This window comes from Lates calcarifer, linkage group LG17 (assembly GCF_001640805.2).
Source record: "Lates calcarifer isolate ASB-BC8 linkage group LG17, TLL_Latcal_v3, whole genome shotgun sequence".
Lineage (NCBI taxonomy): Eukaryota > Metazoa > Chordata > Actinopteri > Centropomidae > Lates > Lates calcarifer.
The window spans coordinates 24,501,226-24,522,269 of NC_066849.1; the positions used below are offsets into that span (position 1 = coordinate 24,501,226).

At 38.9% G+C, this 21,044-nt stretch overlaps 1 protein-coding gene across 1 annotated transcript in view; it reads left to right on the top strand.

Annotated features, from left to right (window-relative positions):
* The window catches only part of brinp3a.1 (bone morphogenetic protein/retinoic acid inducible neural-specific 3a, tandem duplicate 1), a 42,182-nt gene that overhangs the window by 15,760 nt on the left and 5,378 nt on the right, over window positions 1–21,044 (top strand). The window contains 6 exon segments of the mRNA XM_018670939.2: window positions 1,547–1,737; window positions 3,297–3,481; window positions 15,372–15,477; window positions 15,922–16,046; window positions 16,048–16,159; window positions 19,877–20,099. Of these exon segments, the coding sequence (XP_018526455.1) occupies window positions 1,547–1,737; window positions 3,297–3,481; window positions 15,372–15,477; window positions 15,922–16,046; window positions 16,048–16,159; window positions 19,877–20,099 (942 nt within the window).

The following is a 21,044-nucleotide window of genomic DNA, read 5'->3' on the forward strand; positions in this document are numbered from 1 at the left end:
GAAGACAGATGACAGGGAATGACGTGACAGAGATAATGTATAAAATGTAACAAAGTTCCCCTGCTGGACTCAAACCAGGGACACTGTGAATAATGGCCTGTGCTGCACCAGGGTGTCCCTCCAAACAGCCTCTATCCTTTAGATTCAGGAGCCAACATTAAGATTTAGTAAAAGTTGTTGAGTAAAACTGATACCTAAATTGCAGTGTGTCTTGTTATAGCATCCTCCCGATTGCATCATTGCATGATGCAGTCTGGTGAGGAGTGGTTCAATAAATAGAATTTTGTTGTGTTATATCATTTCTTTACTTCTCCAAAGCAGCCACAATCAAGTCAAGTATTCCTCTCATCAGTGTATCTTAGGTGTTTTGGGACCTTGTGAGTCATGGCTGTTATTGATTATCATTTATCTCTCTACTGATTAAGCATCTAGGTGCCACAAACAGATACTTCACTGTATTTAATTTCCAATGTGAAAATTCTGCTTTCTTTCTTTCTTTATTTTGAAAAATAGTAACTGTATCCTCTAGATGTTTGGCCTCAGCATGTTTCTTTGTAATATACAATGTCATATTGAGGAGAGATACATATATAAGTAGAGGTACTATAGTTTGTGTTGCAGCCAATCTTTGACATATCACTGTGTGTTTTTTACAAGTCTTACCTATTGCAGCTCCACAAAGCAAAGACACTTTCAATCTGGACTAAAATGTAACATTTTGTTTGTAGTCCTTTTCCCAAAAGATAAGTCAGCCTCCTACCCAACACTGATTTAAAGGTCTTCAATTTCTCTCCTGCTTGGTTGGGGTAGAACCATGTTTATTACCAGCTGTATTTGAATGGAGCTTATCTATGCATCAAGCAGCAGCACTCAGTCTGCACTTGGTAGATAAAGGCAGCTGGCATGCTCCAAGGCCAGGCTGAATATCAAACGACTTTAGATGAAGCCTGTTCCCTCCAAAAGAGGCCCTGAAAGCAGCAAGACTCCATCCATGATTACAGCCCGTCGAACCACGGCGCCTTAAAAAGTGACTTGAGATGAGAAGCGATTGCGCTATTATTTAAAATCGGTGGAGAAACACAATGTTTTTCACTATGGTGCAAAGCAATTCTCTGAGCCGGAGGTAGAAACAGCATGAGACCATTCATCTTTTAAAGAGTGGCACACAAGATTCACTCTGAGGTCGTGTGGGCATCATATTTTATGCCTGGCAAGGAACAGCTCTGAATATGAGCCTCCTCCTGAGGGGCAAGCTGTGCCCTGTCCACTTTAAAATCACAACAATATTTTCCTCCTTTTCAAGAAGCAGAAAACAACTGCTCAGATCAACTTCATTCCATTTCCATTTTGTCTCTAATGGAAAACAGATCCCTGTCACATTTTGACATTGATGGAGATGCTCTCCAAATGTGGAGCTTCTTGTGTGTAAGTTCAAGTAACATGTTTTCTGTTAGACTTGTTTCCTCTCTTCAGTGTGCTTGCATGTGGCATTCATGTGTTGTCTGTCCTTTGCGTACATTGAGCATGTTTTTGTGTGACATTGCAGGGAGTTTGGCCGCTGGAAGGTGAACAGCTTGGCCCTGGAGAGACAAGAGAACAATGGCTTCTCGTTGCCGCTGGACCCCGATTTCCTCCAGACCATTAGGCAGCTGGGCAGGAGGCCGAGTCTCAACGCCATTACTGACAACATTATCAGGAAATACGGAACCCACTTCCTGCTCTCCGCTACACTGGGAGGTAAATAAAGGAGATGAGCTGCAGTTGTCTTTGCTTTCATTGACCTACCTTAACACCATGGGACAAACAAGTGTTAAAAGATGATTTAGGGTATTCAGGTGGCCCAGACTGAGGATGTCCCTTTGACACCACAGGAGCCTTTTTATGTCCTTGCTTGTCCATTGTTGTCAATCATCATCAATAGAGTAATCTTTCACAAAGACTAGCTGTTAAACATCTTTGAAGCTCTAAAGCTTTGTGCATTGTGCTCAAACAACCAAATATTTGACTAAATATTGGTTCAGCTGTGAAAGTGGGATGATTTCTGGTTGTTTAAGCTCATACTCTCAAATTCAACATGTAAAATCTGCGTTTGGGGTTGTTTGACAAAAGTGTCAGTGGATGATCTGTTTTCCTAACAATAGATGCAAGTTAGCCAGAGTACTGTAAAGCTCGGCAAAGCTCCCATGGCTATCTGCTGCACAATCTCCTCCCGGCTCCTCTGCTGGCTCTTTTCATCTTTTGTCTCTTGTGCATAAACTCTCAAAGCCATGATGAATACCAACAGTATTTAAAATAGATTATAAAGACAATCCTGTACATTATGTGAGAAGAACAGCAGCTAAATCATGGCCTGATATAACCTATTACTTTCAGCCTTTGTTTTTGACAGTTAACTTTATATGCATGCTGGGACATCAATATATCATCATAAAATGATTGTAATTCTTGTTACTATTACTGTAAATACTATTAGTAGGAAAACCATTCTGTTGCATCAGTTTTAAAAAGGAATAATTCAACATGTTGGGAAATATGTTACTTTCTTGCTGAGAGTCAGAGTTACTGTCACATCTGTAGGCTAAATATGAAGCTGGAACTAGTTGATGCCTAGCTTGATGCTTAGCTTAGCATAAAGAATTGAAGCACGGGGAAACAGCTAAACTGTCTATGACCAAAAGGTTAAAAAATTCACCTACTAGCATCTCTGTAGCATGCTAATTAACATGTTATACATCACTGCTCAATACCTGTAACTTAACTTATACTTTCATACCATCAGTTTTTTTGTTTCTTATAAGATTTCGGGACTCAAGAGTTGTTAAAATATAGATTTTTTACAGTTTGGTACAGAGAAGTGTTAACCTTTTATCTGTCCCTGGTGGTAATGTACTCTCTGTTAATTCTAGTATCTCCAAATTAAAACCACATTGCCCATAAAAACTAATGCTGTTAGAAAGGATGTCTCTATTGATCTTACACTCCTTGCAATGTCTGTCAATACACTGTCCTGAAAGCTTTGGCCCTGTTTGTATTGAAAGACAGAATCTTCACTTGTGCCCTCAGATTTATTATCACTAAATCTGAGTCCAGGATAAAATTAGTAGAGGCTGTTAAGTTTCTCAGACTCTTTTCACCTTCAGCAGTACTGTTTTTCTGCCTATGTGATTGTATAATGAGTGCTGGCAGGTGTTCATAGGTTAATATTTACCACTACACCACTGAGAACATTTTGTGTGTGTATGTTCACAGGGGATGAGTCATAAAAGAAGTTTGCGTACTTGTGTGTGTATTCATAGGGGAAGAGTCATTAATGATCTTTGTGGACAAGCGGAAGTTGAGTCGGACGACTGAAGTGAGTGAATCCAATGGCACAGCTGTGACTCTGGAAGCTCTGCACCAGCTGGCTGCCTCCTACTTCATCGACAGGGAGAGCACCCTGCACAAACTGCACCACATCCAGATCGCCTCTACTGCCATCAAGGTAAAAGCCTGCTGTTATTTGGGCTTCTGTCAAACACAATAGCAATAAAAAAATAAGATACTCATTTGCCAAAGCTTTAAATTGCCCCCATTGTTGATTTTTTTTTTCATGCACGATTACATGAAGACATTGCTCAAATTAGATTTTGTTTCAGTGGATAAACATAATTATTGTATTTTTTTCAAACATGGCAAGTGGTCTAGATTAGCTCCCTCACTAAAGAATTAATTAAATCATGGCCAGTTTGGAGCATTTGAATAGGAGCCCTACAATCAGCATGTTTAGCTCATTTTAATCAGAAGGCCTGTTATTTCCTGCTGATCAGGGGGTAGTTTTTTCCATCTCTGTGGATTAAATCTCCAAATTAATTAATATATACAACTTCAACCATTTTATTTTTACTTGCAAACATTGTAAAGATCACTGTTGAGGTACTGACCTAAATGACACTAGAGTGTATATAAAACAACATGATGATAACAGAATTACATGGGGTCTTTATCATGACATACTTGCTGTATTGGTTGACTGATCCCGCATCCCTACCGAATGTCTGTGTGTGTGTGTCAGTGTGTGTGCTTGTGTTTGCGTGTGTGCCCACAGACAGTAGGTGGCAAAAGTGTTTGTACAGAAAATAACAAACTTAAAATTTTACGTTCTGATTAATAGACTATGAATCATAAACAGCTGTTTATGTGCTTATGTTTTTTAAAATAATAATGTCACTTGTGCTCCCCTCTGGGAATAAGTATCGGAACAAATTAAGAAAATTACACTGCACAGTGGTCAGTACTTGCCAAATACTTACCACTTATTACCAATTACTGTATGCAGTTTACGACCCATCGATAGGCCCTCAGTGGGCCATAGTGTTTCAAATGCAGAATATCATCATGCTGCAGATTATTAAAACACATTTTAAGGCAATCTCAGTCCTTGGTTGACAACATTAGACCTTCATCTAAAGACTCCATAAGGACTGATAAACTTCAGCTATTTTTCTTGCCATTTTTAATTAATGAACCCTTCACAGTGAATGGACTTTAAGACCTCACATAATGTTCTGGCCAAAAACCCAGTGGGAGCCTTTTCATAGGTTACCTGTGGTTAGCAGAACTCCTCCAAAGAACCCCTCCAAATTAATATCTCTGCAGAGTTATATGGGAAAGTTATTTAGAGAGAACATCTTTCATGGGGTAACCTCCTATAATTAAATACATTTACTCCTCATTATATGCATTTACTTCACATTAGACTGAAGAACTTTCAGGCAAAATTTGTAATGCAGCAATGTTTTTTTTTTTCATAGAGCTGCTCAATGTGCATTGTCCACTTTACTTCACATACATTGTGTGTGACATACTGTATATGACGCATGAATTAAAATCAATAATTACTACATGACTATTCCTATTTTTTTAAATGCTGTTTAATACCATGCACAAATGACAAGAAACGAAATAAATAGTTATAAAACTAAAATTAGCCTCTATTTTAGGTTTTTAAGGATGTTTACCTTTCTTTGTCACTTGAAATATTCAATATCTTTGTTGGCTACAGAGCTGAAGAAGTGTGTTTGATTTCAAAATCTCTACATAAACATTGTGGCAGTTTTTCTCCTATTAATGAAAGCCAAACAGCTTTCACTGTGCAATCTGAATTTAGGTTTTTTGTTTGCTTAGGTTTGGTCGTCTTGGAATGTGTTGAGGACTGAGATGTTTCTTTGAGCTCTATTTGTGTTCAAAGAACAATTCATTGACAAATCTTTTCACTGTTAGCTCTGACAGCCGCTATTTCTGACTGCTGTGCACCTGGAAAACTTTATGATGTGATGAAGCAATATTTAACAGAAATAGTACATTTTCGTAAAAAAATGGACATACATCTTTCAAAATATTTAGCTCTTTTAAAACTACTGTGCTACAGCTGCAACCTCCATGCTCTGTTATGAAAGATCATCTTCAGTCTGGACTTTGCTGGTAGTGATGATCACCCACAAAAGGTAGCTGACTCAATGAAACCAAAAATGTCAGATATACATTTCTTTTTAGCAAAACATCATAACAAACAAAAACTGACTGATTGACTTGACATTTTTTATTTAGCTGGTTGATTACAAATATATAGTTTCCCTTCTAACCTTCCATTGTATGCACTTTAATGTGACATTGGAGAAAACATATACACTTGCATGCTCAATGAGCAAGAGGGAGTTGGACCAGGAGATGAGGTGAAGCGAGCCACATTGTTTACTTCCTTCCCCACTCTTTCATGTGTGTATTCACAGCAGGCATGTATATGGAACAGCATACTATGCATATCAAAATATGCTTATGATGTAAATATCACCCTGCATCTTTTACTGCTTAATACCTTCAGGGTGTGTTCATTCATCACTCTGTCAGTTGTTATCAAGCAGAATGAATTGAATCGGCTGAGTTTGCCCTTCGTGTCGTTGACTGAATGCTGTGTGCTTTCTGAGGAATCTGTTTCTTCACGTGGCTTTAATGTGTTTATATTTGCGTGGTAAACAACAGATTAACATCATGGAATGTAGGTAAGATCAGCAACCTGCAATAAAACCCATCTGAGACACTGTCAGCTTCCTGTTTATCATAGGCTGTATACTGTGATTATACCTGTCTCTGCAGCGGTAGTTATGGGACTGAATATATCAGAACCAAACAATGACATTGAGTAAAATTGATCTTTTGGTGTCAGACAATGCATACATTTTGAAAACAAGACATACTGGAAAAGATGAGATAATCTTAAATCACACAAGATAAACGGAGAGTAGAGTAAATGAAATAAAATATGGCAAAAAAAAATTCTCAATTTAAAATAAAACTCCATTTAGCAGAATGTGTAAATCAAAAAAGCTGGTTGTATAAGTTACAAAATACATGTCCATCCCCATGTTTGTGATGATTTGTGATGCTTTCTCACAGTTTTCTGTTAATTTGCATGCCTCCTTTGAACATTAGTTGAGTGGTATGTTGTGAAGGGCATGTCACTTCACATCCCAGGTGGAAAACAAATAGAAAGCAGCCATCGGTGAGTAACATGGGGCCGATGGGAGCTCTAACACAGAACTCCTTAGGAAAAGTAGAAACACCCATGTCTACTTCCCTTATTCTGACTGTGTAGCTGCAGCTAAAAACGAAATTGCTTTCCTTTTTCTGAGCTGCAGCCCATTTTTCCTGGACTTGTCCTTATTGATGCCCCACTATATAGTCCATCAGAGATAAAACTGTACATTCTCTAAAGTGAATTGGCAAGAGGACGTTGAGCTGATTTGGCAGCCGCCACTGAACCAAAGTCCTGCTAAAAACCCCTCTGATTGAGATGAATAGAGAAAAAGCCCTTTGGAGTACATTTGTTTGTAAGGCATTTTCAGGTGACTGATGTAAAATATTCACAGCGTCAGCAGCCTTTAATTCCTAACATGGGTTTTTACCTCACCCCAATGAAGACGGATGCCAAAACAAAGCTGCCTTTAAGAAGAGCACTGGTCCCCTGGTTTTAAGAGATAACATATTTTAAATGGTGGAAATGTCTGGCCTGAAGGCCTGCAGGACTGAGCACAGTGGCACTGGAAAATAATCAAAGACGGGGAAAATGAGATAGGCGTGTGTGGGAAAAAATGGCTCTGCTGTTACATAGTGTGATGAATCAGCCCTTCCATTTCAGTAATTTCCTTTGAGAGCCTCTGTCATTAGTCAAACATTTTGTGGTATGAGTTAAGGTGTCATGCGACTCGACAGAAGGGATGCGCCGAGGGTAGACAGGCCTTATTTAGCAGGCCTTTTAGCCTAGGATTGAGGCGCAGCAGGTACACAGGAAATGCTGCATCAATCACTGTGCTTATGTTTGATTTGCAGCCCAGGCTGTGCCATATTGAAGATTCATTAAACTAAAGTTGGGAGGAGAATATCATTGACGGGGAGGAGAAGTGATAAGGAATGTTTGACCCAATTTGCTGTGCGAGCCCTGAGTGTTCAGTCAGTCATGCAGTGTTATGCTTCATTTGTTGAAGTAGGAAAAAAACACAAGTAGGACTCAAGCATCAGAAATCAGATAATGGGTGCTGAGGAACAGTTGCAGAGAACATGACTCCCTGAGTTTAGGGCAGTTTTGATGGCAGGACCAACAAAACAAAACCAAATAACAGAACAGAGCACTGTGGCCTCTGTTATCACGAGCGTAGATTAATAATTCAGTACTGGCAGGATTTTTTTGTGTCTTCATTATTCAGAAAGGAAGATAAAGATTTTGTATATAAAGCCATGTATGTATAAGATTTTGTTTTGTCTTTTCAACCACTTCAACCTTTAACTAAATCTACATGCTCCCTTGCTTGGAATGTTATAGATGACGTGGCCTCAGATAGCTGTATGATTGAATAATGGATGATAATCCTGGCATTAGTCTTATATCTGACTGCTTAAGTTACGATTTTTAAGAATTTCACTTCTTCTAGCTATTTCACTTTAATCTGCAGCTGGTTAAAAGCAGTGAAGCCTGGAGAGCAAAAATATATACACAGGATCAAATTTGCTCTTTTGGCCCCTTTTCAAGTAACTGGTACTTCCCGTAAAACAGCATAGCTTAGTTTCCCTTAAAGAGACTTAGTGAACATAACACAACATACAGTATTAAATTCCACTTTCCTCTACCAAAGGTTCCCCTCCGCTCCCCTGTGGCTTTGAGTGGCTTTTTTCATCTTTGAGGGCACACAATAATCTCATTCTCATGCTATTTTCTCCCTCTTCCCCCTTTTTGTTGCTTATAGTTTATAAGCTTATCCCTCACTGGTTGACATTAGAGTGTAAGCCAGTGCAACAAAGTGGTCTTAAAACATGCATCGAAATCCTCAAAGACAGAATAAACAGGCGGAAATGTATCTCAGATGCAAATGTGGATTTGCACATCCACCATGCCGTGGTGATTAAGCCAACGACTATTCTTGAAGGTGCAGCAAATGAGGCAATTTTGAAATGAGCAATGATTTTCATGAAACATTAATGCTAGCTTGTACTTTTTTTCCCAGCAAGCAGAGAGTGCAGCCATTTAAAGTCCATTGTTGCTCAACCATCTGACATCACCAGCTCACTAAGTGACATTTTATGCTGTTTTTGTGGAATTATTCTTATGAGGGATTCACAGCAGTGATGAATCTTCATCAGTAAAATGCTCTCGCCTAACTGGTCTTATAATAATATTAAAGCCGTGTATTTCTAAATAATGAATGTGCTTCAGAGCTATCTGTATTGGCGGACCATGGTAACAGGCTAAGTGCTGCGGTGCCCTGCCGAGGCCGCACACCCAATAGCACAGAGGCTATCATCTATCTATACACTGCGTAAGACAGGACATAATCTGATTTAGATAATATGGGTATTTTAATGGGCAACTTGTAGCATCATTTCCTTTTATCATGTTCATTTTATTGAATTTATTATCTGTAAATATTTAGTTCCACCTTCTCAATGAAATCAGATATGTGGTGAATCCCTACTAAGCCACAGTTAAGAGAGATATGAATAATTTCTTTGTTATTGAATGATATATTTTACTTTTTGTACATTTGTTTGATATTATGTTCTTGTTCGTCATCATTATTCTTTCTTTAATTGCTTTTGAAATACTATTATTTTCCTTTCTTCCATACCTCTCAGAGAAAATGAGGTGTGTGCGTGCGCACACATAACCTTGGTAGTGGAGACACTGGACGCAGCAACGTTTCCCTCTCCACTGCACTGCACTCTACTGAGTTAAACATCTGTACACTACTCAATCAAGTTACAATGCCAAACAGTGGCTCTGGCTCTCAGCTGCTCCAAAAGTTGAAACAACACGTCCTGAGCCACCACACTTGTGCACTGGGTCGTTGTGTTTTCTGAGAGAGGAACTATGTCAACTCTCCAGGCAGCACTGAACAACAAGTCTGGCAGCACGCAGAGCTACATTTCTACTGACAGAGTGTAAGATAGAGTTAAAAAGGATGCCTTCAGGGCTCACTTGGGAATATTTGCTTGCTGCTTGAATACACAGACTGGTGACAAAATGAAGGGGAATGAATGAAGAAAAAGAACAAATGCAGATGCTTCCATATGGGGCTTGAGAGCTCAATGAATGGTTTGATGAAAATTATGTGAATCATTAATGTTATAGCATTTGCTTTCACCACATCTTAATCCAACTGAACACATATGGCTGATAATCTCCACCACCGTCATCAAAACACCAAATGAGGGAAATTGTCTTATCTTAATATCTTCAAAGAATTTCAGACTTGTAGAATATATGACAAGGAGCACTCAAGCTACCTCACTTTATGTTGTTGGTCTTATGGTAATCAAGTGCTTTTTTTACTTTATAGCTCACTGTTCTAAGGTTTGATGATAAAATGATCAAAAATGAATGTTGCAATAGGGAAACAAAATCCAATTTGTTTCACTGGTAAACTACCATGGTTGCTCTACCAGTCCTTTGCAGTAGCCCACAAACTTGAAAGTCTTTGTAAGTTGTTACTTTCTCATAGCTGTTACCATCAAATCACTTAAATCTGGATGATAACTCACTATTACCCTTTAACTTTATGTGAAATGATCTTGTAACAATACAATCATATTGCATTATCGTTTACAAAATGCTGTTGCCTAAATGAGTGAATCACACTGTAATCAAAAACTAATTCAAGCTGTTGTAGAGGCTTTTTGATATAATGCATATCACTGGAATGCAGGTCCCTGTGTTGAACACCCAGATGGTAATTTTAATTGTGTGTTTTTTTTTTTAAATATATTTGTTGTGTCATGATATAGGAAGCATCCATTACTGTTGCAATATTAATTTTCTGCCATATCAGTCAGCCCTAAAGACATTTTAAAAAAAAAGCAAATTATTTTAGTGCTGTAGAAATTACACAAGGAATATTTTCAGGATTAATAGCTTCTAAAAGGAGTATTTAGACAGTAAGAAGACATCAAAAGGCATGCCTGGATGGCAAAGCGAAATTCATCATGATAAGATAAACAAGTCACGTCTGCAGCATGTGTAAGCATCACAAACTGCTTATTCTAGGAAAGCCTTTAAGTGCAATTAAATGTTCCATTAAATGCAGCTGTTAGTTATTCCAACACAGTCAGCACAATTATCTTGTACTCAATTATGGCACATTAATAATTCCCCCACCAACAACTCCATGTCATTTACATATCACATTTTTAGAATAACTTGTATGTTTTCTCCCTTTTAGCAAAAACTGCCCCATGAGGTCTTGAAAGTAGTGAAGTCTACAAAAAAGGATTTTTTTCTTTTTAGGGTCGATTTCTAATAGAAAAGGCTGACTGTGCACACATGCTCTGCTCCACTGGGTTCTTTTTGCAGATGGTCTCATTGCTATGCATAGAAAAGCCATCTTTAGATTTGCATTTGGTCAATTTTCTCCTTTAAGTTAGACATCTGTCTGTGTTAGAAATTAATCTGCGGATCCCTATGGAGGCTTCTCGGATTTTAATTAATTGTGTTAACGCATCAATAATAAAAAAGAATAATAGAAGTCAGTTTCTCTCTCTCTCTCTCCCTCCAACACTCTTTCTAGCTCCGTCTGCCTGTCCTGTCTAAAATGATGTCTTTGTACTCAAAAGATTATATTTTAATAAGTTTAAATTGAAAAAAAGTGTAGCTCAGTTAAGTATTTTTTAGTTGGAGACTGAAAGAGATCTTGGATGTGTAGCGCACATACAGAGCTTCCAGCTTTTATTCCCACTCATGTCTTTCTGTGCTTAGTTTCCTCATTGACCTTGTAGTTGTCAAAAGTAGATGTCAAAAGAAAGACAACTTTTCTGCCCACAGCGGCAAAAGTCTCCCTTTTCCTCCTGGCTGGATACTACTGTTGCTGTCATTAATCTAGCAAGGAGATGTGGTTACTTTTATTGGACCTTTGGGAAAATATTAAAAGAAGACACCGTCATGGTGTTTGGCAATAATTCGCAAGTGACAGAGAAGGAGATGGATTTCCCTTCAGGTGAGCAGTTTATCTTTGCTGCCCCGTGAAGCCTGGATGTATGTGTGCTCTAAATCAGGCTTTTGTCAAGGATGACTGAGCTGAGATTGTGAACAATCTAACTATGAGCTCAAAGGAAAGAGGACAATATTCTACAGTGTTGTGTCTGTGTTTTGTCAGCACAAATCTGGTGTTGTGTCTTTGAGGCTTGGATGTAGTTGCATCTTCCAAGACTTGCGGCAAAAGTTGTGAGATCTTTTTATGTCAGTCTCAGAAGGTATTCTGTTTTTACTGAACTTCTCTCACTTACCAAGTTTTTACCCAACTTCTTCAGTGGGTTCAGAAAGGGCTCAAAAATGACAAAATTTATTTGGAAATAATTTTTTTTTTTATTGTAATCACGCAGTATGCCCTTACCACTATGCAATCTGTAAAGAAAAATCAACATCTCTTTGATCTGTTCTTTAGGCACAGTCTAGTTTATGCTTAATTCAGCTCACTTTCCAGTCATAAAGCAATTATCAGAGTCCATACGTAACAGTTTTTTTCTTTTATTTGTTTATTTTGCTTGTGTGCTGGTTCGCCTATACAGTCAGTGTTCACCTTTTGCTCTTCTGTTATGAATGTTTGCTGCTCTTAGTTCTATTTTTGCGACATTGTGTCACCATTTTTATGGAAAGCTGCACACCAGCAGTCATGTGATATTAGCTTTACTTATGCTCAGTTCTGAGTGGGCTAGCCTGCACGAAATCCACCACACATTGTTTTCTGGAGTATTGAGTACTGTAAGAAATGAGCCCTTGAAATGTTTTACTCTCTACCATGGAGGTGAGAGAGCAATCACCTGAGTTTGCATGACATGAAGCACTGAACATGTGAAAATATCCTGCCTTTTATAATTTAGAATAACTAACAGTCACTGTGTTTTACACCACACAGACTGACTTTGACCAGGTGGTCACCACAAAAAGAATACTATCAGTATCAGTCCTCTAAGCATGCTTACTCTGTTACTATGTGTTAAAACAATTTACCTTCATGCATCAGACTGTGATTCATTCTGAAAGCAGAGTATAGCCTAATGGCTCTAGAAAATTGAAGCGGTCTCCATAAAAATAGTTGGCTTTTTATCTTGCTTACTTTTTGTTATTGTATTCAGTCAACCCACATATTGAATCACAACATTTTAATTTAGAATAAATACAAATATAGAATTTGTTTTGGAGTTAAGCCAGCAGAGAATGAACAGTGAGATTTAATGGATCACCCAACTTGTAATAGAAATAAACCTTTTCGGCTTGAGTGGGTCTGTGGATCACTTATCTGCCTGAACAGCTTCAAAATCTTCATTTGTCCCAGAGAGTCATTAGCTCATACAATTTCTTTTCTTTTTTTATTTTATTTTATTAAATACAGGACAGGCTCACATCATTTTTCTCTTAAGTAAATACAAGCAAGTAGTAGATGTTATACCAGAAACATTATCTAATCTTCTATAGTCTGTTAGATTTGTTGTCAGTAAGTGTAAAATTTTATATTCGCATCAGAAACTCCATAAACTCCACAAAGTTCTTCTAAGCATAAGGTGATTTGGACGTCTGTCATAGACCAGGTGAGAAGCTTAGAGTACAAATCACAGGATTCTTTTTCGTGAATCCACGCAAAAAACCCAGTTCAGTTTCACACAGAACAGACAAAAGGACACAGTGATATTTACTGCACAGACTGTTTATTCAGACAAACAATCCTGACAAATCTTCACTGCTTAATTGTCTTCGGGTCTCTGTATGCACACAACTTTCCTCAAATACTCCCAAAAATGAGTCAGAAAACAGGCAGACAGAGTTTTCTCCATGTGTATTCACTGATGGCTTTTTTTTTCTCCCACTCCTCCTACAAGGCTGAGGCTGATCTGAGCCAATCAACCTAAATTAGAGCAGGTGTGTAGAACCATGTGCTCTCTCCAGCCACTGCTTCAAAAACACCCACTCATGGCAGAGCACTGATGAGTAGATCTGGTTTCCAGAGCTTAACTGTCTTATTTGACTTAAACCAGAAGGATTTTGCATTCCTAATTATGTGCACATAGCTATTGTGTGACAGATTGTCATGTATACAAAAATGCCATACTGATACATAGTGTTTGGAGAAATATCGTGGCCCTATCCCCTACAGACAGGCTGGTAGATGACCCTCTATCAGAGCCAAACCAACAACTTCTGCCAACTTGTTTGGCGCCTCACTTTATGTCACTGAACCGTTTCCTAGATTTGCACGAGAGTTCTCCTGGGACAAGAGAAATTCATGCTAACTGAATGTGTTCTCTCCCCTCAAGCTGCAGTAATTTAATATCCTCCAACCCTCAGTAGCTGACTTAGAGTGTCATTTATTCCTCTTATGAAGACTTTACACCTCCCACGCAGCCACATCAGTTTCCTCTGGGACGTTTTTTTGCAGTGAAACCTGCTCTACACTGTTCTCTCCATCACCAAATCACCAGACAGCAATCGTGAAAACTGCAGTTTTTTACAGAGTAGAAAAAAGGTGGCTTGATTGGTCATGATTGAAGTAATCACACCTACTGACAGTATAATTCTGTTGTAGTTCCATTTCCAACTCCACCACAGGTGCACAAAAATTGTCAGAAATTACTGGTTACAATATATGAGCTTACATCACACATCTGATAGAGCTTTGTGTTGTGTGCTAGTCTTCAAGCTACCATTACAGCCACCATTCAGTCAAACTTTATGAGTGAGTTATAACCTCAGATGTTTCAGCAGCTCTCCAAACATGGCAGTCATAGATAACGAGAGATATTTGTTGTGAAAGGACATTTCACAACAAAATATTGCTGTAGATATGATTATCCAACATGCTGAATGCTAACATTTAAGCATGTGCACCTGAGATAGCTCAGTTACATTGTTGATGATTTGACTCAAGTCCAGATTTTTGTTGTTGTTCAAAATTATTCACGTGTCTTATTCACATTTATCATAGGTGTCTCAATGTCTTGTTTTTAGACACGCTAGCAGCATGGCATTAGGGCTGCCAGTGTCAGTCTGTATCTCAACCGTGGAATGGATTTCCATAAAATTCTGTACATTCATCGTCCTCAGCAAATGGGTTCTACTGACTTTAGAGATTCCCTTTCCTCTCAAGGCACTACCTTGAGGTTTACACTTGTGGTTTCAAGTGAAATTTCTCAAAACCTTCTGAATCACACTCACTTTTATTGCCTGAGTTTTACTCTTAAACCATTTTCATTTGTCCAGTACTTTGGTTTTGGTAGCTTTCATTAAATGACCCACAATCAAGAGATGACTTTGTTGCCAGCCCTCTCATCACAGTTCAGCCTGTGTAGTCCCGTAACGATATTAGATACATCATGTAAAACTTTGCGCCAGGCAATTACATGGATCCTCAGGTGTGTATATAATTGAGTAAATCATGCTTACACTGGCATCACAATGGATTTTAGCATGTTTACGGGTGTCAGTGGGCTTTGCAATGGGTAAACACAATAAAGAGATAAATTTGACAGATGACACCACAACTTACTCATTACGCTTTACTCCAGGGATCCTTATCACAACTCAATTTCCAACCCACTAGCTCACAAAGTCATTATCCTTAATATGATTTGCACAATGGAGAAGTCTAAATAATGCGTAATATATTTTGTGTTTCTCAGGAGAGAGGATAGTGAGGAGAAAGGGTGTTGTTAATCTTATTCTGCATGACGCTTAGTCATGTGCTTTCTCTTTTCCTCATCCGTTGTTTTTCCTTTATCTCTCTTCATATTTAATGACATTAGTGGCTTTCTTTCTCAGTATGGATTATTGTTATGTGCCTCCGTTTTCCTCCCTTTAGGTGACCGAAACAAGGACGGGCCCTCTTGGATGCAGTAACTATGACAACCTCGACTCTGTCAGCTCCGTTTTGGTTCAGAGCCCTGAAAACAAGATTCATTTGCAAGGTTGGCCATCCATAATTGAACTCCCCCAATTTCTGATGGAATTGTCACAGTGTCTGTTCTCTGGCAAGCTTATAACTGCAGCACGAGAGTGTCAGAACGAATTTAGCTTCAATCACTCTTTCCCGTTTTTTTTTTTTTTTTCTTTGCCATGCATGCTTGCAGAGTTCTGAAGTTCCCAGACAGTAATGATTCAGAACAAAAGTAGCAGAACTGTGCAGTAAAAATAAAACTTAAAGTGAATCTCAGCATATTGCATGTGACGCCAAGCATATGTCAAGCGTGGCAGAAAAACAGAGAAAATGAGTGCCGGCCTTCAGTGATTTACAGATCTGTTGTACAGCGTACAACAGCACATCTAAACACATTTTCTGCAATACCTAGAGTGCTTACAGCTCCCTCTTCATTCTTGCAAGTGACATTTCCATGTTTTTGTCCTTGTCACAGGCCTGCAGGCCATACTGCCAGAGTATCTGAGGGCCAGGTTCGTGCAGGCAGCTCTCAGCTACATCGGCTGTAATGAGGAGGGCCAGTTTGTGTGCAGAGACAATGACTGCTGGTGCCAGTGCAGCTGTGGACTACCCACAGTGTAATTGCCCTGAGGTGGATCTGAGGGCTATGGAAGCCAGTTTACTGCAAATCCGAGATTCCTGGCAAATGGCCAACCAAGACTTTGAGGAGTCAGGTCAGTGTTTTTCCTATTTGTGTTCATTCGATGACTGTGACCCTCCCACTGACAGCAAATTACACCCCATTGTTACAGGAGCCGATAGACAAAGAAAACAAAGACAGAAAAGCCATGAAAGCAAGGAACAATTGCATCCAATCCATGAAATGGGAATTCATCAGTACACAGAGGAGCACTTTTTAAAGCACCATCTTACAAAATCATAGCATCTCAACCCTATAAACTGAAATTGCAGAGATTTGATGGATTTTCCCAAAGTCCCAGTGTTAGGTATGGTCATAGTTCATAAAATTCTTACATAGGAAATCTATGTAAGAATTTATGAACTATGACCACAAAATATAAACCGGTCTCATAAACCTAAAGCACTTTTTATTATTTTTATTTTGGTAGCTTTGGGTTAAAACACCACCATAAACCAATCAGTAGACACGACTATGCAGCAGCTGATGTTATGTTACTCAGTAGCACCTCAGTAAAGGCTGAACACATTGTAATATTGTTTAAAAAAAAAAATCCACATGAGAAACTGAGATAAAATGTTTGTTGGAAAATCTGCTAAATGTTAAATGTTTAACAGTTTAATGTACTTCTGTACTAATGACATTGATGCAGAAATCCTGAAAATCCAATACTGTCATGAAGCAGCAGCCTAAAGCAGCCTGAGACATTAAGGCATAGCTGACTCGGTAGAAACATAGCATAGCAAAATCTCTTAATAGCTGGCAAATCTGTCATCGCACAGTGTGCATTGTCAAAACAACCAGCCGTCTTCTTTGGCATTCAAACAACTACCTCTTCCTGCAATTTGAGCCTGTCTGTATAGAGAAATTGCATGTTGCAAATCTGAGTGTCCAGAAAATGAAAGGCCAGCATTTACTCTAATGTGACTGGGTCAACAGCATTTCAGTCAAATGAAGGTTTTTCACTACCGTAGGAAGAGCTGTCATACCCCAGAAACAAACTGCAGTTTCTGTAATCTGTTAACAGCCTGTGATGTAATACTTACAGTACAGATCAGTTGTAGCTGGGTAACAGGGCAGAAACAGACACAGTCAGCCATCAGCTAACCACTGTGCTCACAGGGTTAAGATGAACACAGTACAAGCAAAACCTTTGCACATGCTTTCAAACAAGCTTTTTGCATGGGGGAGTTTATGAATTGATAAGCACAGTGTCTGGCACACACTGCTGACCATTAGTACAGAAGTTGCACCCTCACAGTCCTGTATATTGTGTATTTTATCATATCTCTCAATGCAGCTCTGTTTCTGTGTCCCCCTGTCATTACTGAAATTGTAAGCTGCATCCACAGGCTCAGAGGGCATCTAGCCATTTCAGTCATTTCCAGCCCTTCCGTAAGCTGTTCTTTGTGCACCTTGCTGGCTGAGAGTGTTATTACTGGCTACATGCTTCTGTGCTAAGGGCAACTTGATTAGCGCGCAGCTGGCAATAACTTAAGCAGCAAGCAAGGTGCCCTGAGAACTGCAGTGGCAATGTTGTATTAAATAAAGAAACATAAATAAGTTCCCTTAAAACCCCAGGGGCTCTACTTGTATACTTGATCTAACAGAGAACAACTAACACCAGTAGCATAGAGATTAATAATCATGACTCTTGTTAAATGAGGTTTCCACAGTTGGTGTGAGGTCGAAGCAAATCTGAGTGTGATATCCTATAATTAGGAAACCAAAGAGTCTATAGCTGGACCAGTATCTCAGGTCTTACTGGATGCAGTGTAATAGTCATATTCATGATAAAGTAACAGATATAAGACTAAGATCCATTGACAAGTAGGTACAATATGTGCCAAGTTGCATGTAATAGGTGCTAATCCAAGAGGCTTTGGTCAAATACATTTCAGTATTGTGCATTAATCAAATATTAAAATGAACCCAGCTACTGATAAATAAATGATGTGCATTTATTAATTGTAACCGCATAATTTGGCAATTTAGGAAGAATGTGCCAAATAACCGTCCTGATGCACATCATTACACTCCAACCCCATCCATGTTATTTTTAATACTGCCCACACAGTGTCTGTACTTGTGCTCCTCCAAATCTGACAGTGTCTTCTATTTTTAAAATCATACAAAAAGGAAGCGCTGTTGCCTTCCTGGGTTCAGTGGCTGACAAGATAATAATGGTGGGTAGAGAGTGGGTGTCCAGGGATGAGGTATCGTTGTCTTGGTGATAAAATAATGGTCTAGTTCAGCAGCTACTTGCAGTTTGTACCTTCCCCAGGAAACATGGGGAGAAAGAGTAAGTTACTGTTTTGTCTACTGTATTTAATTAATCAATATCTCTTTTAGTTTATTTATTTCAACCTCAATTTAACCAAGAAGTCTCTAAAGATAACGGATCTGTTGTTACTGGACAAATAGGGCACGAGAGAGGAGGACTTTGTATTAGTCTTCCTTCCTTCCTGCACATGTCTGTTAGCATGATGTTTGAATTGTGCAAACAAAGATACGATGTCTGTGGAGCTATCAAAATCCAAGCTGCTATTTGAAGATTTAGAAGAAAAAAAAATCTGCCAGAACAGAAAATCTACCAACACATTAAGAACTGAAGACAAAACATGTAAAAAACGAAGTTAAAAATGACCAAAGTTGAGTCAACAAATCCCATTAAAAAGAACAAAACCAGCTGATCATACTATACCATGTGTGTATCCTGAGTCTGATGTACCTTATTCCTGGATGCCATTGCTGTCCAAAAATGATTAAAAATGTATCACTAAGCCACAGTATTGAACTGGGTGACATGTTCCTTAATGAACATGGGCACTGCAGTTTATTTGTAGTTGATCACACATATATCCTGATGCTATAAATATTTGCTAGTGGTAGTGGATTTGCTGACAAGGATGTAAATATAGAATAACTACAGGCTTAGTCTTTAAATTCCTTATATATATATTTTATATAAACCCATGTGTCAAAAGGTAACAGTCTTTACGTGGAATTAAATGAACATAGAAGCTGCACCATGTCTTCTCAGGTGAATGTTCCTCATTTCAAAATGTAGGCCATGAAAAGACCCCAAATATCCTTTAATATATTTTATTACAAGCTGTTTAATCAACTTATTAATTTCACAGGGACATGTAATACACCTTGCATAATCACCGGGGAAGCCATTGACACTTAATTGGTTTTCTAATCAAATGCTGTATTATCAAGATAACGATAACTAATTAGCAACAGTCGTGCGGTCATTTTCTCATCAGTTTTGCACACACATCGATTTTCCATACAACCAATCATGATTACGATGGTGATGATATTGTTATTGAATGCCTTGGAAATGTAATCTGTTTACAGTGCATTGTGCATGCAGCAGACAGCAGCTCAGAGGGACTGACAGATATTACCCTCCATGCTCTGTGTCCATCCTATTTCCTCACAGACAGACCCGCAGCATTAGCTCTGGAAAAGCTGTTGGCTGTTCATTAATGAAAGAAAAAAATCTTACCCCAACCCCGTATTTAGCTCTGCCTTTTTCCATTAGCATATGCGTCAAACAATATCACTACCAGTTTGCCCTGTAGCTCTCGAGCCCATCTGGCCTCTGCAAAATGATTCTCTCATTTGGTCTGACCAAACCAGCCAAATATAGTTGGGAGAAGTGAGAGAGTTAGTCTGTCCTGTGTTGGAGAAAAAAAAAAGGCTGTTCCAGTCTCATCCCACATGTTTGCTTGCCTTCCAGATGAGTTCCAGAACTTTGTTCGAAGGCTTCCCACATTCTACGCCCTGAACACGTCCGCCATCCAGTACTTCTGGACAATGGAGCCGACCGTTCACCAGCGCTACAAACAGCTGGAGCTCAACACCCAGCAGCTCCTGAGCAAAGCGCGACGCATCGTCAACAAGCTTTTCACCCTCAGCAAGAGGTGTCGAACTCAGCCCAAAATTATTATGCTGAGGGAGAGGTGAGAAGCTGATAAGTATTCCTGCTGACCTTTCTGTTGACACGGATGTGGAAGTCTGCGTGTGTGTGTGTGTGTATGCCTGTGTGTGGTTGCAAAAATTCCAAAGCCTGCAGCCACATCACAAGTCCTTTCAAGCAAGCTGTAAACGGCAGTGCTCATTTATTTTCTTCAGCCCACTCTGTGCACAGCACTTTGTTATCCCCTGAACTAGGCATTATGCTAATAATACACACAATATATTAGTGCTTTGATATTCAAGTGAGGTACTATTGAAGTGAGCTATAGTGTCACACCTGATGACTTGGCTGCACTCCCAGCCCAGGTCTCCTTTACATCCTGGAAATCAAAGCTATTCTCCTGTGAAATTAAAGTTTGCAGTGTTTTAAGGGAATATGCTAAGTTTGGGAGATTTTAACGTTGGTTAACCAGCCTGTGATGAACTCATAGACAAAAAAGTTTTCTCTCCTCAGCTGATCATTCAATCTATTTTTGTCTTTTTCTCACAAAATATCAGTCACATAGTCTGCAGACTCCAGGCTTATGAAAAAGAAATATGATTATGCCAGTGCAGCTGATGCAGCCAGGTTTATTTTAGGAGCTATTTCAGGTGAGAAACCAAATATTCATCCTCTGCAATGTGATTTTTAGCTGCAGCTACAGTCTCCCGCCACCCACCACCTTCACTTCCTGAAACAGTGTACTATTCTTAACAGCATTTTACCAATCAGCCACAAAATCTTATTAGACCATACAAGATGTATTGTTAACCTTAGAGCTACAACAATTTTCTGGTTTTAAATAGATTTGTATTGCTTGTTAAACATAGCATATGCTAATGTTTTTGGTGTTTGGTCTTATGTAATATGCAATATTTTAGAGGGGCAAAATATAGGAGGAGGACATGGAAATATAAATAGCTGTTGCACCTGATTTATCATTGCAGAT